Source organism: Apodemus sylvaticus, chromosome 12, assembly GCF_947179515.1.
Source record: "Apodemus sylvaticus chromosome 12, mApoSyl1.1, whole genome shotgun sequence".
Taxonomy (NCBI): domain Eukaryota; kingdom Metazoa; phylum Chordata; class Mammalia; order Rodentia; family Muridae; genus Apodemus; species Apodemus sylvaticus.
In genome coordinates, this window is record NC_067483.1 from 41,408,198 (window position 1) to 41,425,190 (window position 16,993).

At 42.5% G+C, this 16,993-nt stretch overlaps 1 protein-coding gene across 4 annotated transcripts in view; it reads right to left on the reverse strand.

Moving 5' to 3' along the window:
- The window catches only part of Ppp1r12b (protein phosphatase 1 regulatory subunit 12B), a 199,177-nt gene that overhangs the window by 131,055 nt on the left and 51,129 nt on the right, over nucleotides 1-16,993 (reverse strand). For all 4 annotated transcript variants that reach the window (XM_052201269.1, XM_052201273.1, XM_052201274.1 and 1 more), the window contains exons 3-8: nucleotides 12,576-12,694; nucleotides 9,654-9,813; nucleotides 8,352-8,496; nucleotides 7,003-7,077; nucleotides 5,258-5,337; nucleotides 4,431-4,576 (exon numbers count right to left, since the gene is read on the reverse strand). In XM_052201269.1, coding sequence (XP_052057229.1) covers nucleotides 4,431-4,576; nucleotides 5,258-5,337; nucleotides 7,003-7,077; nucleotides 8,352-8,496; nucleotides 9,654-9,813; nucleotides 12,576-12,694 — 725 coding nt within the window. The remainder of the gene's footprint in view (nucleotides 1-4,430; nucleotides 4,577-5,257; nucleotides 5,338-7,002; nucleotides 7,078-8,351; nucleotides 8,497-9,653; nucleotides 9,814-12,575; nucleotides 12,695-16,993) is intronic.

Genomic DNA, 16,993 nt, shown 5'->3' on the forward strand with positions numbered 1-16,993 from the left:
TATTCACTCATGTGATAAGCAACATCAGGAAAGGCTTTGGTAAAACCCACTTCTGTGCACCAGCTAATATTTGAGAATAGCTACACAGAGAAGGCCATAGGGCACACAGACAGATAGAGAAGACAGCAAAGAATGTTCCAACACATCCAAAGCCTATCCACTGGAACAGCAGAAGGGGCATGGAAAAAACCAGAAAAATAGCTGAATATTAAGTAGCATGAGAAAACTAAAAGAAAAGAATTTCAAACAAATAGCTACTAAAATCAACAGAGGGGGAAAACATGTCATCTCCATGGTAACGTGACAGAAGCTGATTTGAGTTGAGCTCTCAGACATGAGTGAGGAACTGCAGAAGTGAGCGCGAGAGTCTGCTGGAGCCGTTTGGCGTCTGCTCACGCCAGGCCACTGGACTGCTCTCTGGGGTAACTGGGGATTTCCCAACTGCTGTATGGTCCCTGCATGCTCCTGTCTCACCACGGCTCATCACTGCTGGCTTCTCTGAGGCAGAAATGCCTGTCCTCTTGGACATACGTCTTTGTCTCCTTCACTACGTCACCTCAATTTCTAAATACAGAATGCCGAGCGAGATTTTTTCTCATCTCTTTCTTCTACAATTGTTGAGAACCTCATACTTCTGTACAATTTTTAATTACTATTGCTTTTGTACATATGTGCATCCCATGCCTGCCTGGAGACCACAGAATCCTCTGAAACTAGAGTTATGGACAGCTGTGAGCTGCTGCCACCACGGGAGGGGGGGCTGAGAACTGAATCTGGGTGCTCTTCAAGGGCAGCAAGTGCTCTTAACCGCGGAGCCACCCTCCAGCCCCTCTTCTCTACAGTTGTATCCTTCACTTCTTCTGCAGACTCTCCACTGTCCCTCCTTGCTGTGCGGAGTTCCACAGCCCGTGACAGTGCCACTGAAGCCTACTTCACCTAACACTGTACAGCGTCGATAGCTCATTCTAAAGGAGGAGCGATAAGGATGTATGCCCGAGGTATGGTTGTGGGGATTAAATAAAATTGCTTAAGTGTATTGCAAAGTAAAAGGCACTATGCAGATATAAAGTTGTACTATAATTCCAGAATGAGCCATAATCTTACCTACTAGTGACGGCCACTGACTGCAGTTACTTCTCTCACGTGGCCTGTGTCTTATTACACAGTGCTTTCTAGTCCCCTACTAAGTATAGTCAGCAAAACCACTTAATGAATACGATGGTTGTCATGTGCTGAAACCTGGAGTAAAATAAAAAATGCAGTATTCCCAGGAAAACTGGCAAGTACTAGAGCAAAAGTAAGTGCACCGAACTAGAGAGAAATGGAGTAAAAAGCCTAGGGTAGGAAACACAGAAGGGATTTGTGTTACTTACCTGTCTCATAACAAAGGACCTGACAAAGCAACTTCAAGAAGGAAGGTGGTGCTGTGGCTCACACTTCTGGGATGTATAGAGTCCATCAGGGAAGGAGAGGTAGTGAGTGGGTCAGGAGCAAAAGTGGCTGGCCACATCGTGAACAGTTGGACACATGTTCAGCTAGCCTTCTCTTTTCTATGTAATCTGGAAACCCAACTTACAGAACAGGGCCACCCAGACTTGCGGTGCTTCTTCCCACCTCAACTACAAGCTACTCTAGAAAGTCCTTGACAGGCATGACCCAGGAACCTGAGGAATCTGCCTCCAACGTGATTCTGGACCCCATCAAGGTGACAAGAACAACCATCCCAGGTCTAGGCTTGGGTGCTGGGGACTCGGTCAGTGCCTACTTACTATACATACTCACTGAGAGGCGAGAGGATCCTAAGGGCTCTGCCTCTGATGGCTATGGACCGACGCACTCAGAATTTGGTAGCACCCTCAGGAGATAATAGGCTTTGACTGGGAATATATTGTCTCTAACCCTTTTCTGTCTCTCTCCATTTCCAGACTGCTATGTCAGGAGCAGCTCTGGTCTACCACATCCTTCCTATCCCATGATATTCTTTAACCACAGTTCTGAAACATGGAGGCAGTTGGCTGTGGGCTGAAACCTTGAAACCCTGAGCCAAAATAAATCTTCTCCCCCTTACACAGTTCCTCTCAGGTACCTGTCACTATAAAAGAATAGTTAATACAGGCTCCAGTTGTTTCAATATTCTGTTGCAGAAAAACACTTCAATCTTCTAGACCTTACACTTTCTAAAAGAATTCACCCAGCAAGATTTATGATGCTATGAAGGGAAATCAAAGGTACAAATAAGCATTGGAGACCAGGAATGCTGAGGTCATATCTGAGAAAATCAAACAATCCAATTTAGCTACAACATGCCCTTGCCTATGCCAAACATTGGGAACGTCTGTTGGAGCCAGACTATTGGAAGCCTTGAAGGCTAGGGTTTAGAACTTACTCTGCAGACAAAGACAGAATGAGGGAGCCAGCCATAGAAGATTTCTAAATAGAAGAATACTTTAATCATGAGGGTATTGTCAACATTTTATTCCAATAGCAGTATGAACATGGTCTGCGTACTAGTTTTATGTAAACCTGACACAAACTAAGAGGTTTGAGAAGAGGGATTTCTCAATTAAGAAAATGTCCCCAGCCAGGCAGTGGTAGTACATACCTTTAATCCCAGCACCCGAGAGGCAGATGAAGGCTATGTCTGTGAGTTCACAGAGAAGCACTGTTTCAGGAAGAAAATAAAAGGAGGAGGTGGAAGGAAGAAGGAGAAGAGAGAGGAGAAGAAAGAAGGAAGAGGGGGGGAGGGGAGGGGCGAGGGCAAGGGCATGCTTCCCTAAGATGAGGCTATAGGCAAGCCTTGTACAGGCCTGTGTGTAAGCCTGTTGTGTATTTTCTTAAGTAGTGATTGATGGGGAGGGCCCAGCTCACTGTGCGTGGTGCCACACCTGCCCTGACTTCCTTCCATGATGGACATGGATATGGAAGCATAATCAAATAAACCACCTCCTTTGCAACCTGCTTTTTGTCATGGTGTTTAGGAATAAGAACAGAGGCAGGCGTGCAATCAGGTAATCAGGAAGCAAAGGCATCAGTGTGAGTAGCTTCCTCCCATTTTCCTGTCATCATGGTGGCTAACAAGAAGATGTAACATAGGCAAAGCCTAAATATGAATTCCAGACACTGGGTGAAAGCTAGACTATGAGGGCCCTCAGTAAATAATACAAATAACAAAAAACGCACATTTGTAACTTTTGGTGGGTAGAATACCAGCATTTCCAGAGCAAGCCACAAATGATCAATAACAGATGGGTTTTTTTTTTTTTAGTTTTATGAGGCTATAGAGATGGATAAACAGTCAACAGTACTGACTGCTCTTCCAGAAAACCCAAGTTCCATTTCCAGCGCCCACATGGCAATCACAACCATCTGTAACTCCAGTTCCAAGGGCCCTGAGGCTGCCTTCTAGCCTCTACAGGTACTGCATGCATGTGGTATGCAGACATGCATGTAGAACAGCATACACATAAAAATAGCAAAATACTTGAACAGAAATCTAAGGCTCCATGAATATAAAGTCAATTCTCCTTTACTAAAAGCTTACCTGATGCCTGCCTTGTCTATAAAACTCTAACTTCTTTGGTGCAGTCAATGAGTCAGTTAAGACATGAAAAGGGAAGTGTTTGCCCAAGATTGAGAGAACTATCAGGAAAGCCAAACAACCGAGATACAGCTTCAGTTCTTCAACTTACACAAGCTGAAAATGTCTGGAAGCAAAAACCATGACCTAGACTTTTTCTTTTTCTGATCTGTGTTCTTACATTTTTATCATTCCTACGCAGTATAGTATAGCAATTATTTACATTGTACCAAGTAATATAAGCAACAGAAAGACAGTGTGAAATACGAGGTAGGTGTACACAGGTTCTATATAAACACTGTACACACACACACACACACACACACACACACACACACACACGAATGAGAGAATGGTACATCCAAAGATTGTGGTTATCTCCTGAGACAATCTCCTATGGACATGGAAAATAAATGTATATACTATAACAAGAATGATAAAAGTAAGTCTGATTTGTTCTTTTATTAATTCTCTCACTCAGAAACTGAAGAAGCTTTACAAAAGAATTAGGTTTTAGTTTAGAGAAGCAACAATCACATAATAACTAAATGCAAATTTTTACCAGTGTGTTGAAAATATTAACTTAAAGCCATATAAACCCCACGCATTTCCGCATACTACCTTGTTGGCATCTATCAATCTAAAGGTGGGACAACTATGCCTTCATGCCAGGCTTCTCCATGTACCTTACCATATGGCTGCGTCAGAACTGGCAGGTATATTTTAGCTGAGCTCAAGGATTTGATAAGCACGGTGTCATTAGCAATAACGTCTTAGGAACGATGTTGAGCTCTTTCTTGAAGCCTGTGAGGCCGGAGCCCCGACACGCAGGCCGCGCAGGGCTCTGCCTTACCTGCCTCCTTCTCAGTGTCCGATTCAGAAGATTCAGAAGCTTCATCCTCCCCGTCCCCCTCTGAGCTGGAGCTGCTGGATTCTTTGTTTTCTTCCTCTGTTTCTTGGGACTTGGGGATCTCTTCTTCATAAAGCATCTTCTCTTTGCTAAATTAAAAGTACAATTTGAAAGCAATTCAGAAATGACACAAACCATTTAAGTTTGCTGACAGTCAGATATAATAAAGGGAACAAATCTATAAATCTGTGTGTAGAAGCAATAGTAAAAACATGAAGAGCCTTCTTATACCTGTGTGTTGTTCTCTTGGACCTTGGCTTTTCAACAGTCTAAGGTTTATTACTGACTTTAGAGTATGACTCAAGAAGACTTTGTCTAGTCAGCACACAGAACCCTGAACAACAAGGAGAAGATGGTAGGAGGGCAGATAAATGTTTTGAAAAATCATCATGCAAGCCTTCACTGAGTTCTATTACATCCCACACACCTTGCTAGGGACCATTGAAATGGTCAACAATGAGAAAAAACTCTGAGCTGAGGAAACCCCTGCATAATCAGGGAGCAGAAAGGACTGAGAACCCTTGGGATGGACTAGAAGAGACACTACTGCCCATACAGTCTCAGTATAACACATATTCATTCATCCTCGGGGCCCAGCTCAGGGCCACCTCCCCATCCACAAACATTTCCATATTGTGAAGATCATTTGACAGAAATGAAACACAAAATCATTTTAATATAAAAATTCTTAACACACGCACACGCGCGCACACACACACAGAACATCAAGCGCATCTCGTTCCTTGCATACAAGCCAGCTCGTATCTTACTTCTTAAAGAGTCCACTCTGAAACTTGCTATTCAGGTCTGACTCGATGAGCTTATTCCGTGTCTCCTTTTCACTTCGAAGCTGGAAATTGAGAAAATAGAGAGAAAGAGGGGAAAGTTAACAATTTGTGAAAAATAGTATTGAGAAGGCCCAAATTGGTACTATCATTCTGAAAAAAAACAAAAAATAAAAGAAACAGACATAAAAAGGGAAAAGGGAATCAAAAAAAAAAAAAAAAGGATAAACACACTTTCGACTTGCACACTATTCTATTTTCTCCTTGGAAGAGAGTAAAGTAACAGAAGAAAATTCTTGTTTAAAGTAGAAGAGGAAACTATGCCACTGGAGAGTCAAGAAAATTATCCCTTCAAAATCCCAAACCAACCCTTAATACAAAGAAAAAAGGCATAGCTTATAAGGGTAAAGAGCCAAAAGCAATCTAGGAAGAATGCTTTATGATTCATATAGCAAAATAAGTTAGCAATAATTCTAAAAAAAGTCATAGACACTATATAGAAATAAGCCCTTGGGAAAATGGTTTGGTACTTAGATGTATACTCTAGACAAAATATACTTTTCTCTGAAGGGGGCAGTTCTGAGGCTAAGGTCTTGTTCCCCAATTAGTTCTTGATTTGTTAGTAAAGAAAGCCAGGGCGCCAATTGCCAGGCAGAAAGCAGAGGCAGGACTTGTGGGTCCCAGGAAGAAAAGGCAGATGCCAGGAAGGAGAGAACGGTCTTTCTGCCACGCTTTGGAGGAAGAAGAACACAGCAACCATGTGAGGTCTTAGGGGAGCTGGGGCCTGGGGCCTCCACTACAGGGGTGTGTGTGTGTGTGTGTGTGTGTGTGTGTGTATGTGTCCAAGGACGTTTGGCTGGGCTGAGTGGGATTAGCCACTGAAGTTTAGGGCAGGTGGAGAGATGGAGATAATAAATTGGTAAGGGCCCGCTTTTCCAGACCAGCGTCTGGAGATAGTAATGCCCAGCAATTGTGCCTAGAAGACACACTGTAAAGTAACAAACTATGTGTGTCTTTTATCCATGGATTCAGGAAAGCTGGGAAGGGCTGGCAGTGCAGCAGACCCAGGAGCAAAGGGCACTGGCATAAAACACAGAACATATCCTAAAGATTTGTAGAAGAAACAAACACTGTCCCCTTTAGAATAACAAGATTTTGTGGGGAAGACCTGGCTGTGCAGGCCATCATACTGGTTACTAGGAAGTCTCAAGCAGAAAGACTGTAAGTTCAGACTAGCCTGGGCTAAGGAATGAAATCAATGGTTGAGGGGAGATATCACTTATGGCCAAAACCCAATTATGTTAGTTAAAGGGTGTGTATGTTTACAATTTTTATGTGAGTCTAAAAATGACTTCAGATTATAAGAATTTAGAAAAACACAAAACCCTAACTGTGCATAGTGGAGTGCTAGTCTAAGGAAGACTGATGCTGCTAACAGTGCTGTTAACACTGCCTTTGGATTGTACTATCACGCAAGTGATCCTGAATGCTTGGCAGAGAAAACACGAACCAGACATTGTTTGTCTGAGGTTCATGTATGTAGCTTTCTAACTGAGCCTAAAGTAACAAGAATCACTGCTTCATAGTCATGAGACAAACACCCCTCATTAGAGACCTTGATCTGTGTCTCACCAGAGTCATATAGTTCTGAATCAAAACCCACATGGGACTGAGACCCACAGAGTCACCATTAACCGTGAGGAAGCTGTGAAAGCATCCACCAGACTTACCACATCTTGCTTCTTCTGAAGCATCTCCAGGTGCTCCACAAGACCTTCATCAGCCACATCAAATGGCGTCTGGCCCTAGAACACAGGGGCACCATGGACAGATAGAAAACAGAAGCAGAAGTCATGTGACTTTTTCAGGGTCTATTCTCTATTTATTTACTGACTTTTATTCCTATAATATAAGCTGAGTCTCCTTTATCTGAAATGCTTAGGACCAGAATATATGCATGCATGCATGAATATATACACACATACATACACACACATATACATATATACATAGTCATCTTGAGACTAAGATACACATTAAATTTATTTTTTCACATATACAAATATAGCCAAGATGATTTCTTATAATATTTAAATAATTTTGTGCTTTCATGGCCCTCGAATTTTCAACTTGGGACATCATATCAGTACTCATAAAGCCTGTGATTATAAATATTTCAGATTTCAGACTCAAGTTGGAGATGCCAGCCTACAGCTGCCTTCCTGATCTGTCTACTCTACATTGAGCTGCCTTTATGAGTCACAGAAGATATTTTAACAGCAAATCCCTCAAACACAGAGTTCTGTGGCATAAAACATTGAGAAAATCACTACACCAATTCTAATGCTTCTTGACAAATAGTCTAGGGGAATCCCTATTTGAACCTGTTCTAAATTATTATTGTAATGTTCAATTCAGTAAATGCCCTTGGGTCACACTCACACTGAAGACTAACAGGAATGGTCTCCCTTTCAGGAAGAGGAGGGAAGCCAGGCAGGTTACTTCTTTTAGGAAACACAGGAACAATTACATACTCTGTATAGTCTACGAATGAGACCAGGATTCAGGAGTTATGTAAGAAAGACAGGACCATGTGCCTGGATTTTAGAAAATCAAAAGACATAGGGATAAGAGTCTCAGGGTTCTAAGTTATTTGAAGTGAGGCTGATAGGACTGCTTTTAGTTAAAATGGAACAATCATTGCCATTACAGATTGTTCTTAAAGGAGTCCATGTGCCGATTAACTCAGCAATTAAAGACTCAGAGTTGAAACAGTAAAATACTTCATACCTCACCATAGACAGGGACGGTAGGCCTCTCAAAGTTCATTTGTCATCAAGAGCAATTACCTGGTTTTTTTCATTTCCTGGTTTTTTAGGGGCTTCAACACAAGTAGACGCAGGTGACTTGGTGTTTTATTTTGCTTCAGTTCTTTTACAGAGAGAATAAGCAGTGAAGCAAGGAGCTGGAGGACATCACCGCCCCAGGGCAGTCCTGGACACCGACCAGGGACTTCCAGCCTGTGCTAGGCACCCAGTCACCTGAGCTCATTGCCCTTTAGAGTTTCCTGCTCACTAACCAGTTTGTTCCGGATATCCATATCACAGAGTGCTTCTGCCAGGATGGAGCAGGCCTCTTTCACCCCCCAGTGTGCAGCTGCATGAAGAGGAGTCCAGCCGTCGTGATCCTGAACATTGAGTTCGTAGCCAGCCTGAATGAGAAGCCTGGGGGAAAACCCAAAGGAACATCTAAGGCCTGATTTTTATAGTTTTCCACCAAACAAGTTATCACTCCACTAATACCTCAGACAGCCTGTGATTTCTTCTGCCTTCTAAGGGATAGCCTACAGTGCATATTACCACTCTGAGCATGGCTTACAATCTTTTTTTTTTTTTTTTTTTTTTTTTTGTCTTTCGAGACAGGGTTTCCCTGTGTAGCTCTGGCTGTCCTGGAACTCACTCTGTAGACCAGGCTGGCCTCAAACTCAGAAATCTACCTGCCTCTGCCTCCCAAGTGCTGGGATTAAAGGTGTGTGCCACCACTGCCCGGTTTATCGCTTACAATCTTCACTGAACTATAAGGTTATACGTATGGCATTCCCTACACACATCCACATCACACTGTGCTGGTTAGTCTGTGTCAGCTTGGCACAAGCACAGATCCTAGAACTCGTGTCAGCATTAAACACCCAGAGTCAGATAAGGCATGGATATGAGAAAGGTAAAGCAGGTAAAAGTAGGGTCTAATTCTCTTCTCTTGCTTTTTTAAATTACACTTTAAATTTATTTCTTTGGCATGGGTGCGTGTGAGTGTACATTTATTTGTGTGGGGGGGGGGGAGGGGAGGTACATACATGCCACAGTGCACAGTGGGAGTAGGAGGACAACTTGGAGGAATCAGTCTCTCTTTCTACCATGTAGAGGACTGAATTTACACCATCAGGTTTAGCAGCAGATGCTTTTACCCAGGGAGTCATCTACACACACACACACAAGCACACGTGCACATACACAAGCAGGTATGTACCACTCTCTAATTCTCTTACGAAAGCTGGATATTGCATACTCAAGATCTATAATTGACCTAATGAGCCCAGAAATTGTCTACATAGAACCAGAAGGGTCACAGGTCTGTATACATAGAGGAGGAGGTTCAGGAGAACCAATGACAAGTCACAGAGCTGAAAGAGGTCTTCCTGTGTCACTGTGCCTCAAGTCTATCTAACATCATACATATGAGGAAGAGCAACAGTAAGGGAGAAAGAAAGACCACCTATGAAGGAACACCAGCAAAACAAGAGGAAACTGACAAGAAAATACACCAGTTAAAGGTTTCTGCTTCTAAAACCCATGCCACCTTCTCCCAGTACCCGGCTCCTTACCTGAGGACTTCAGAGTAACCCTTGGCAGCAGCCACATGCAGGGCTGTGGCCCCTGAGCGAGCCTGCCTCACATCTTCTATTTTCCCGCTGTTGAGCCACTGGCGGGCATCCTGCAACATCTGCTGTTCTTCTTCCTTCCTTGACTGCTCCAGATCAACTCCTGCAGAAGCCAGACACCAGACAGCAGCATTACTACAGCTCTACCCAAGTCTGACAAGGTATTTCATTAGGTTAATAACATACCAATACTACCACAAATAACAGTCCCCTCATCAAGCTGGTAATTCATCAAATCTAAGGCAATGCACATTACAAAACCTTCAAAGCTAAATAAGCCAGGCTAACACACTATGTGGTGCACACTCATGAAGAGCACACACCTAACACTTTGCAACAGAACATGAAAATCAGAGGAGATACTATTTTTACTTTACCGTATTTGTAAGAAGTTATAAATGCCAATGTCCTTTAACATGTTCAGTGTTCAATGTTGTTTCCCAATGCTCTGGTGGGGTGACTATAAACCCCACTTGCCATACGAGGAACTAAACACAGGCTGCTTTGCACAGGGCCCCAAACACATCAGTGGCAGAGCTGCCGTTAGAACGCCCGGATGCTCTTGGCACGTTTCTTTTCCACTCATTACACCATAAAAGCACTATCAAAGTCTTCCTTTCAGGTACGATGCAGTGTAGGAAAGTGAACTTCTTCTAAAGCTCATTTCCATATGCACTTACATATACTTACCTGATTAGAAAGTGATCTGAAGCCAAGGCTTAGTCTACTTTAAAGGCAATGTAGCCTTTGTGTCCCTTACAATCATATAGAGATAATCCAAAAGTTCTTCCCCTCAGCCCTCAACTCTTCCAATAGCTAGGCCAGTAAACAAGGGTCTTAAGAAAGGACATTATTATACAAAATAATGAAAAGTTCTGAACACAAACACACCCATTCAAAAGGTTTCATACTCATAAGCAGATTTATCTGTGCTTTTAGTCTTCTTTTTGGCTCTTAAATAACCACTGTGGGTTGCTGAAGAATTGCCTGTCTGGTGTGGAAAATGGGCAGGGTGAGGAGGACGTCCACCTAGACACAGTAGGCGTTACCAGTGCTGGGAGGTGAAACACATATGAATGCTTGTTTCAACAAAGCATTCAAGGAAGAGTCAGAGTTCAAAATAAAAAAAAGTTGGTTCTCAAACTAAAACTTACTTCTAAACTTGTGAACTATAAAACATTTTAGGAGATGAATGGGAGTTAGAGAGATGGCTCAGCAGTTAAGAGCACTGGCTGCTCTTCCAAAGGTCCTGAGTTCAATTCCCAGCACCTACATGGTGGCTCACAACTGTAGTCCTATGGGATCTGATGCCCCCTTTTGATGTGTTTTGTGATAAGCAGTAGACAAAACATCCACATTTATAAAATAAATCATTTAAAAAAAAAAACACATTTTAGGAGCTAATGAGTGGGGTGGGAGGATAAACTTAGCATAGAAAACTTTAATTCGGGTAAGCACAAAACCAAATATGGATGTCAGCAACAGCACAGCCGAGAGTATCCACCGCTTACGGCAAGCTCAGCATGCTTCCTCTCAAGGGTAGACACTGAGTGCTACCTTCAGATGGACCAGCTCTCCAGTCTGCCAGCACTTCTCAGTTCTGCTGATGCAGCATCAAAGCAGCTCTGAACAATAAACAAGCCAGTGTTCTTAAGGACCACACCATGAAAGGCCACTAAAGCTTTGGAAATAACTCTGGTGGCTTAGCAGAGCCTTCCCTGTCTCTAATTGTTACAAATCCCATCCAGAGTTCCATGACAGTTTTATAAGAATTCTAAGACCTGCTCTCCACAGATATTCAATAACTTTAAATTGAAAGATTTCAAAATGTAGTCTAGGTGTGGTGATGCATGTCTGAAATACTGGGATGGAGAAAGAAGGCAGCTGTCCATGGACTGGACAAGACTGCATAAAATGGAAACAAAATGACTTTGAGGTATATGATAGGAGAGCCCACCCTATTTCCTGAAATGAGTTTGCTCTAAAACTACAAAATAAGAATATACAATTTCATAATATATTCTTCTAGGTTAGGTTTCTTACCTCATGAAAGTTCTAGAACCAGGTATGGTAACTCACACCTGAAATCTCAACATAGGGAAGCAGAGGCAGGAGGATTGCTGCAAGTCTGATGAGACATTCAGGCTACAAGGTGAGCTCTAGGGCACATGGGGCTATGAAAACCCTGTCTCTTAATAACACAAAAGAAGGCCCGCGGTGGTGGTGCACGCCTTTAATCCCAGTACTTGGGAGGCAGAGGCAGGCAGATTTCCGAGTTCGAGGCCAGCCTGGAATGAGTTCCAGGATAGTCAGGGCTACACAGAGAAACCCTGTCTCGAAAAACAAAACAAAACAAAACCAAACAACAACAACAAAAAACCCCCACAAACTGTCAGAATAGTTTCCACAGTTGCTCTGACTAAAGACCCTTTCAGAGGTTGTAATAAATAGCTCACAGCACCACCTGCAGGTTCCCAGAGAAAAGGACACCACCCAAAGTCACGCAGTGGATTTGGCCATACTGTGTTCCAGCCTTTCTTCAAGCTATCCTGTGCAACAGAGATAATATGATATACACACACAGAAAGAACAGTCCATGGAACAGTCCACGATCTTCCTCAGACCACTGTGGACAGGATGGGTACACAACCTTAGAACAGCAAAGACAAGGCAAGCCTGGTCATCCTTTGGGCATTTGGCCTATGAGTGTGTGAGTTATTAAGAAGAACATGGCACTGGTAATTGATGACTAATGCTGTGCAGACAGAAGTAATCCTACCCTGTCACATGATACTGAAGAGGGATCACGGTCTGGAAGGGGCAGTGTGAGGAGGGCTCTGTGGGCCGCTCAGGCTCCTAGGTTACCTTGTTTCTTTACTTGTTCCAGAAGAAGATCTTTCATGGCTGGCTCCTCTGCAAGGTCAGAAGGAACTTCACCCTCACTGTTCACAGCACCCACACTGGCTCCATGGCTAATAAAGTACCTGCACGGCAAAAAGCAATGTTATCTCTGTCAATCTGATATCAATTTACACTGTGTGTCTTGAGTTCAATGTATAGCAAGGCATATTTGGGGTTTTAAATACGGTGCATATGAGATGTTTTGTTTGTTATTTATTATTAATTTCACACCCTATTAGCCATTGTTAGTTAGGACCATAGGTTTCTCCATTTCCCAACAAGAGCAAAGTCAAAATTTCCTACATACCAATTCTTGCACTTCTGGAAATACTAAGTCTTTCTAAATGCTATGGGGGCAGGGTGGGTGTGCAGCTCACAACTGTGATCTGAGCACTTGGAATGCAGAGGCAGGAGGAGCTCAAGGTTGAGGCCAGCCTGGCCTACATGCTGAGTTCAAGACTAGCCTATACTACAAAGTGAGACCTTGTCTTATGGGGTAAAATAGGGAGGACATGCAGTCCTCACGCCCACAACCTCCTAGGATCCAATTGAATGTTCAGAAAGATTTAAAATACTTCAAGTATTATAAATAAGAACACTCAAAAATGATGTAACCAGTTCTCATGAAAACATTTACAGTATCAAGTGAAGTTTACTCAGTACTGTTATAGCTGTGAAAACTGAATAAAAGAATGTATTAGAATTTGCAGAAGTTATACTTCCACAAAAAAGCCAACTATATAAATCTGCATTCATAAAGGAAACTAAATTACTAAAGAAGAAACATTTAAAATGCTAAACAGATTCTGAATCTTTACAGAATATTGGAGAAGAGCTGATAACTTCAGTGCCTTACCTGCATCTTTTAGTTTTCAAAGTGTTTCTCTCTACTCTTGTCCCATGTCCCTCCCTCCTCCCCACTCTGCACACATATGCACACAGATCAATCTTAAACAGTTACGATGACGACAACTAAGTACTCTACCTTTTAAGAAACTGATTTTGAGAGATGACTTAGCATCAAGTCCTCTACCCTTTAAGAAACTGGGGCTCCGAGTCTGAGAGATACCTTAGCACCAAGTACTCTACCCTTTAAGAAGCTGGGGCTCTGAGTCCTAGAGACGACTTAGCACCAAGTACTCTACCCTTTAAGAAGCTGGGGCTCTGAGTCTGAGAGATGACTTAGCACCAAGTACTCTACCCTTTAAGAAACTGGGGCTCTGAGACTGAGAGATGACTTAGCACCAAGTACTGTACCCTTTAAGAAGCTGGGGCTCTGAGTCTGAGAGATGACCTAGCTGGGGGAGGGTAGCTGACAAGACCAACCATCTGACTTCAACCCCCAATTGGTGGAAGGGACAAAGGATCCCTATAAGTGGCCCTCTGACTTTTATATGCAAACCATTACACAAATATACACACACAAATTAAATATTAAAAAGATTTTTTAAAGAACCAAGGTTCAACTATGTTAAGTAGTTTTCACAAGAAAAAATTTAAATAAGAAAAAAGTGACTTTCTCAAAAAAACAAAACAAAACAAAAAACAAGTACATGGCAGAAGCTATTAGCCTCAGTATTTTAAGTCTAAATCAAAATCAAATTAGTTTAGGCCAGTTAGAATCCCAATAATTCTAGGAGTACTATGAGATACTCAGAGGCATTTAAAAGAGAAAGAAAAACTATGTAAATTATATTTCAATTCATTGAACAAGTCAATAAACAATTCAATCCATATTTATTGGGCTACTATGATATTCAAAAAATCACATTTTAGATAGGTTAGATTTAAAATAAAATTAATATATCTATGGCCAGTGTATTTGGGAGTTCGTAAAGGAGGGGGAAAATCAATAAAAATGCAATTAAAAGCCAAACTTTGCTTTCTCAGTGCCTGGTGTAATAATAGGGCCTCAATAAATGTTGATCTATCAAGTCTACATATATACAGCCTATGGTAGTTTGAATAAGTATGACCCCAATAGGCTCATAAATGTGAATACTTGGTCATTAGAGAGTGGCAGTATTTGAAAGGACTGGGTGGTGTGGCCTTGTTGAAGGAAGTGTGTCACTGAGAGTGGTCTTTGAGGTTTCAAAAAGCCCATATCAAATGTAGAGTGTTCACTCTGTCTCTGTCTCTGTCTCTGCTGCCTGCAGATCGAGATGCAGAACACTCGGCTCCTTCTCCAGCACCATGTCTGCCTATGTGCTGCCATGCTTCCTGCCTGACGACAGAATAAACCGCTGAAACTGTGAGCCAGCCCCAATGAAATGTTTTCTCTTAGAAGAGTTGCTGTGGTCATGGTGTCTCTTCACAGCAATAGAACACTGACTAAGACAGTTCAATGGCACTTCATCCCTTAGAGACTCAGACTCATAGAAAGACCCCTCACTCAACTCTAAGGCAATTTACTGCTATCTGTATTTTTAAATCTACTGAATAGTACCACTGTATCTAATTATTCCTTCATTTCTCTATAGCCAATAGTTTTTCTTTTCTGGTTTCTTCCCCTCAAGCCAAGTTAGCATTCAACCATACATCCTGTACACTGAAAAAAATCAACATATAAATAGTATATACAAATAAGTACATAAGTATTGGTTGCACTGAACTACATACTGCAATCAGACACAATGGCACTAGTTCCCCCAGTCAATCCCTGCACACCCAGCTCTGCTCCTCAGGCTGAGCTGTTTCCTACAGTGAATGGAACCCGCTCCCTTCTCTTCTCCCTTGTCGACACCTCTCACATCTTTGCCTGTTCCACCTTAACTCTATTTTTCCTTCCTTACTGTTACTTTCTCACCCCTGCAAGCACTAGCTGCAGCTCTTCCGAGACAGACAGTGGATCTTGATGCTTTCTTTCTTGGCATTCTATGAACATTGCTTGAATTAAATATCTTGGTCTCTGCTCTAACACTTATCCATCCCTTAATGGGTCAGACTCAACATCCTCATGTTACACAGTCTACACTTCGCCCTTTTCTGTCTTTGGGATAATGATCAAGAAAACTGGTTTCTATCAAGAAATATAGCTTTCTATTTTTCCATTCTTCCCCCTTCCCATTACCCACCTCCCGCATTCATAGGAGAAAAATAAAACCTTTAGCACTACACTTGTACTCAACGAGAGTAAACATCAGCACACGACCTAGTGAGCGGCAGAAACAGGAGGAGCCTGCTCACTGGGGCTCAGACTTGCCGGCAGAGCAACATATGTCCCTGCAAAGACCCGCTGAGCGTTGGTCAAAGGGATTTTGCTACTATTTCCTAACATTTATCTATGTCCTTGTTTGCTTGCATATTTATCAGTGTGTATGCACATGAGTGTGCTACAGAACATGCAAGAGGGACAAATGACAACCTCCAGGAACCAGTTCTTTCCCCCACCGTGTGAGTCCCAAGGATCAAGCCTGGGTACTCAGACTTGGTGGTGGGTGCCTTTGCTTGTTCAGCCATTTCACTGGCTCCCTTTGCTACTCTTTTAAGCAGAGCAGGGGGGGAAGCACACAGAAATAAAAATATGTTTTCAAAAAAGCTCAAAATATATTAGCATTGCAATAAACTATAAGTCATGCTAAATGCTTGGGCCAATCTGTTGCTTCTTCTGAATTAAATACCACTAGCAGTAATGCAGCTAACTAGTATTCTCCTTGAACTAAAAATGAGGAAAAAAAATAAACTCTAAACATGCACGCATGCATGCATACACACACACACACACACACACACACACACACCATCCACACAGAGCAGAAATATGTGGCAATAAAGGCTCACCAAGGCTCATGAAATAGCATGGCCTTAGTGGGTCTCCTCGAAAAGCCAGTCTCTCTGCCCTTCATTCCCCCCCTGAAGAACACATCTGTGACACCCCAGCACTTGAGTCACTGAGGCAGAAGGATTGAAGTTCAAGGGTTGCCTAGACTGGAGTCCAAGATGACCCAGAGCTACATGGCGAAACCTGCCCCTCACTAATTAATTTTTTAAAAATATTTTTACTATTTCGTATGTCTGGGTGTTTTGTCCCAATGAATGCTCATATACCTCATGTGTGCACAGCTCTTGGAAGCCAGAAGAGGCTGCCAGATGCCCTGGGACTGTAATTAATCGGAGGTTGTAGGAAGCCATGTAAGTGCTACAGACCCAGCCCAGTCGGGCCCTCTGTCAGAGCAGCCAGCACTCAGCTTCTGAGCCAGGGCTCTGTTCCAGTCCCCAGTTAAATAATCATGTTATTTCTCTGATCTGTTGTATAAAAATAGTACAAATAAAGACAGTAAAATAAAACCTGTCTAATAATAATGTGAGTGTTACAAGGTAAACTGAGGCGCCATCTCTAGCTCCACCCACATCTGTAGTAGAGTCCAGTGGATCAGTCCACT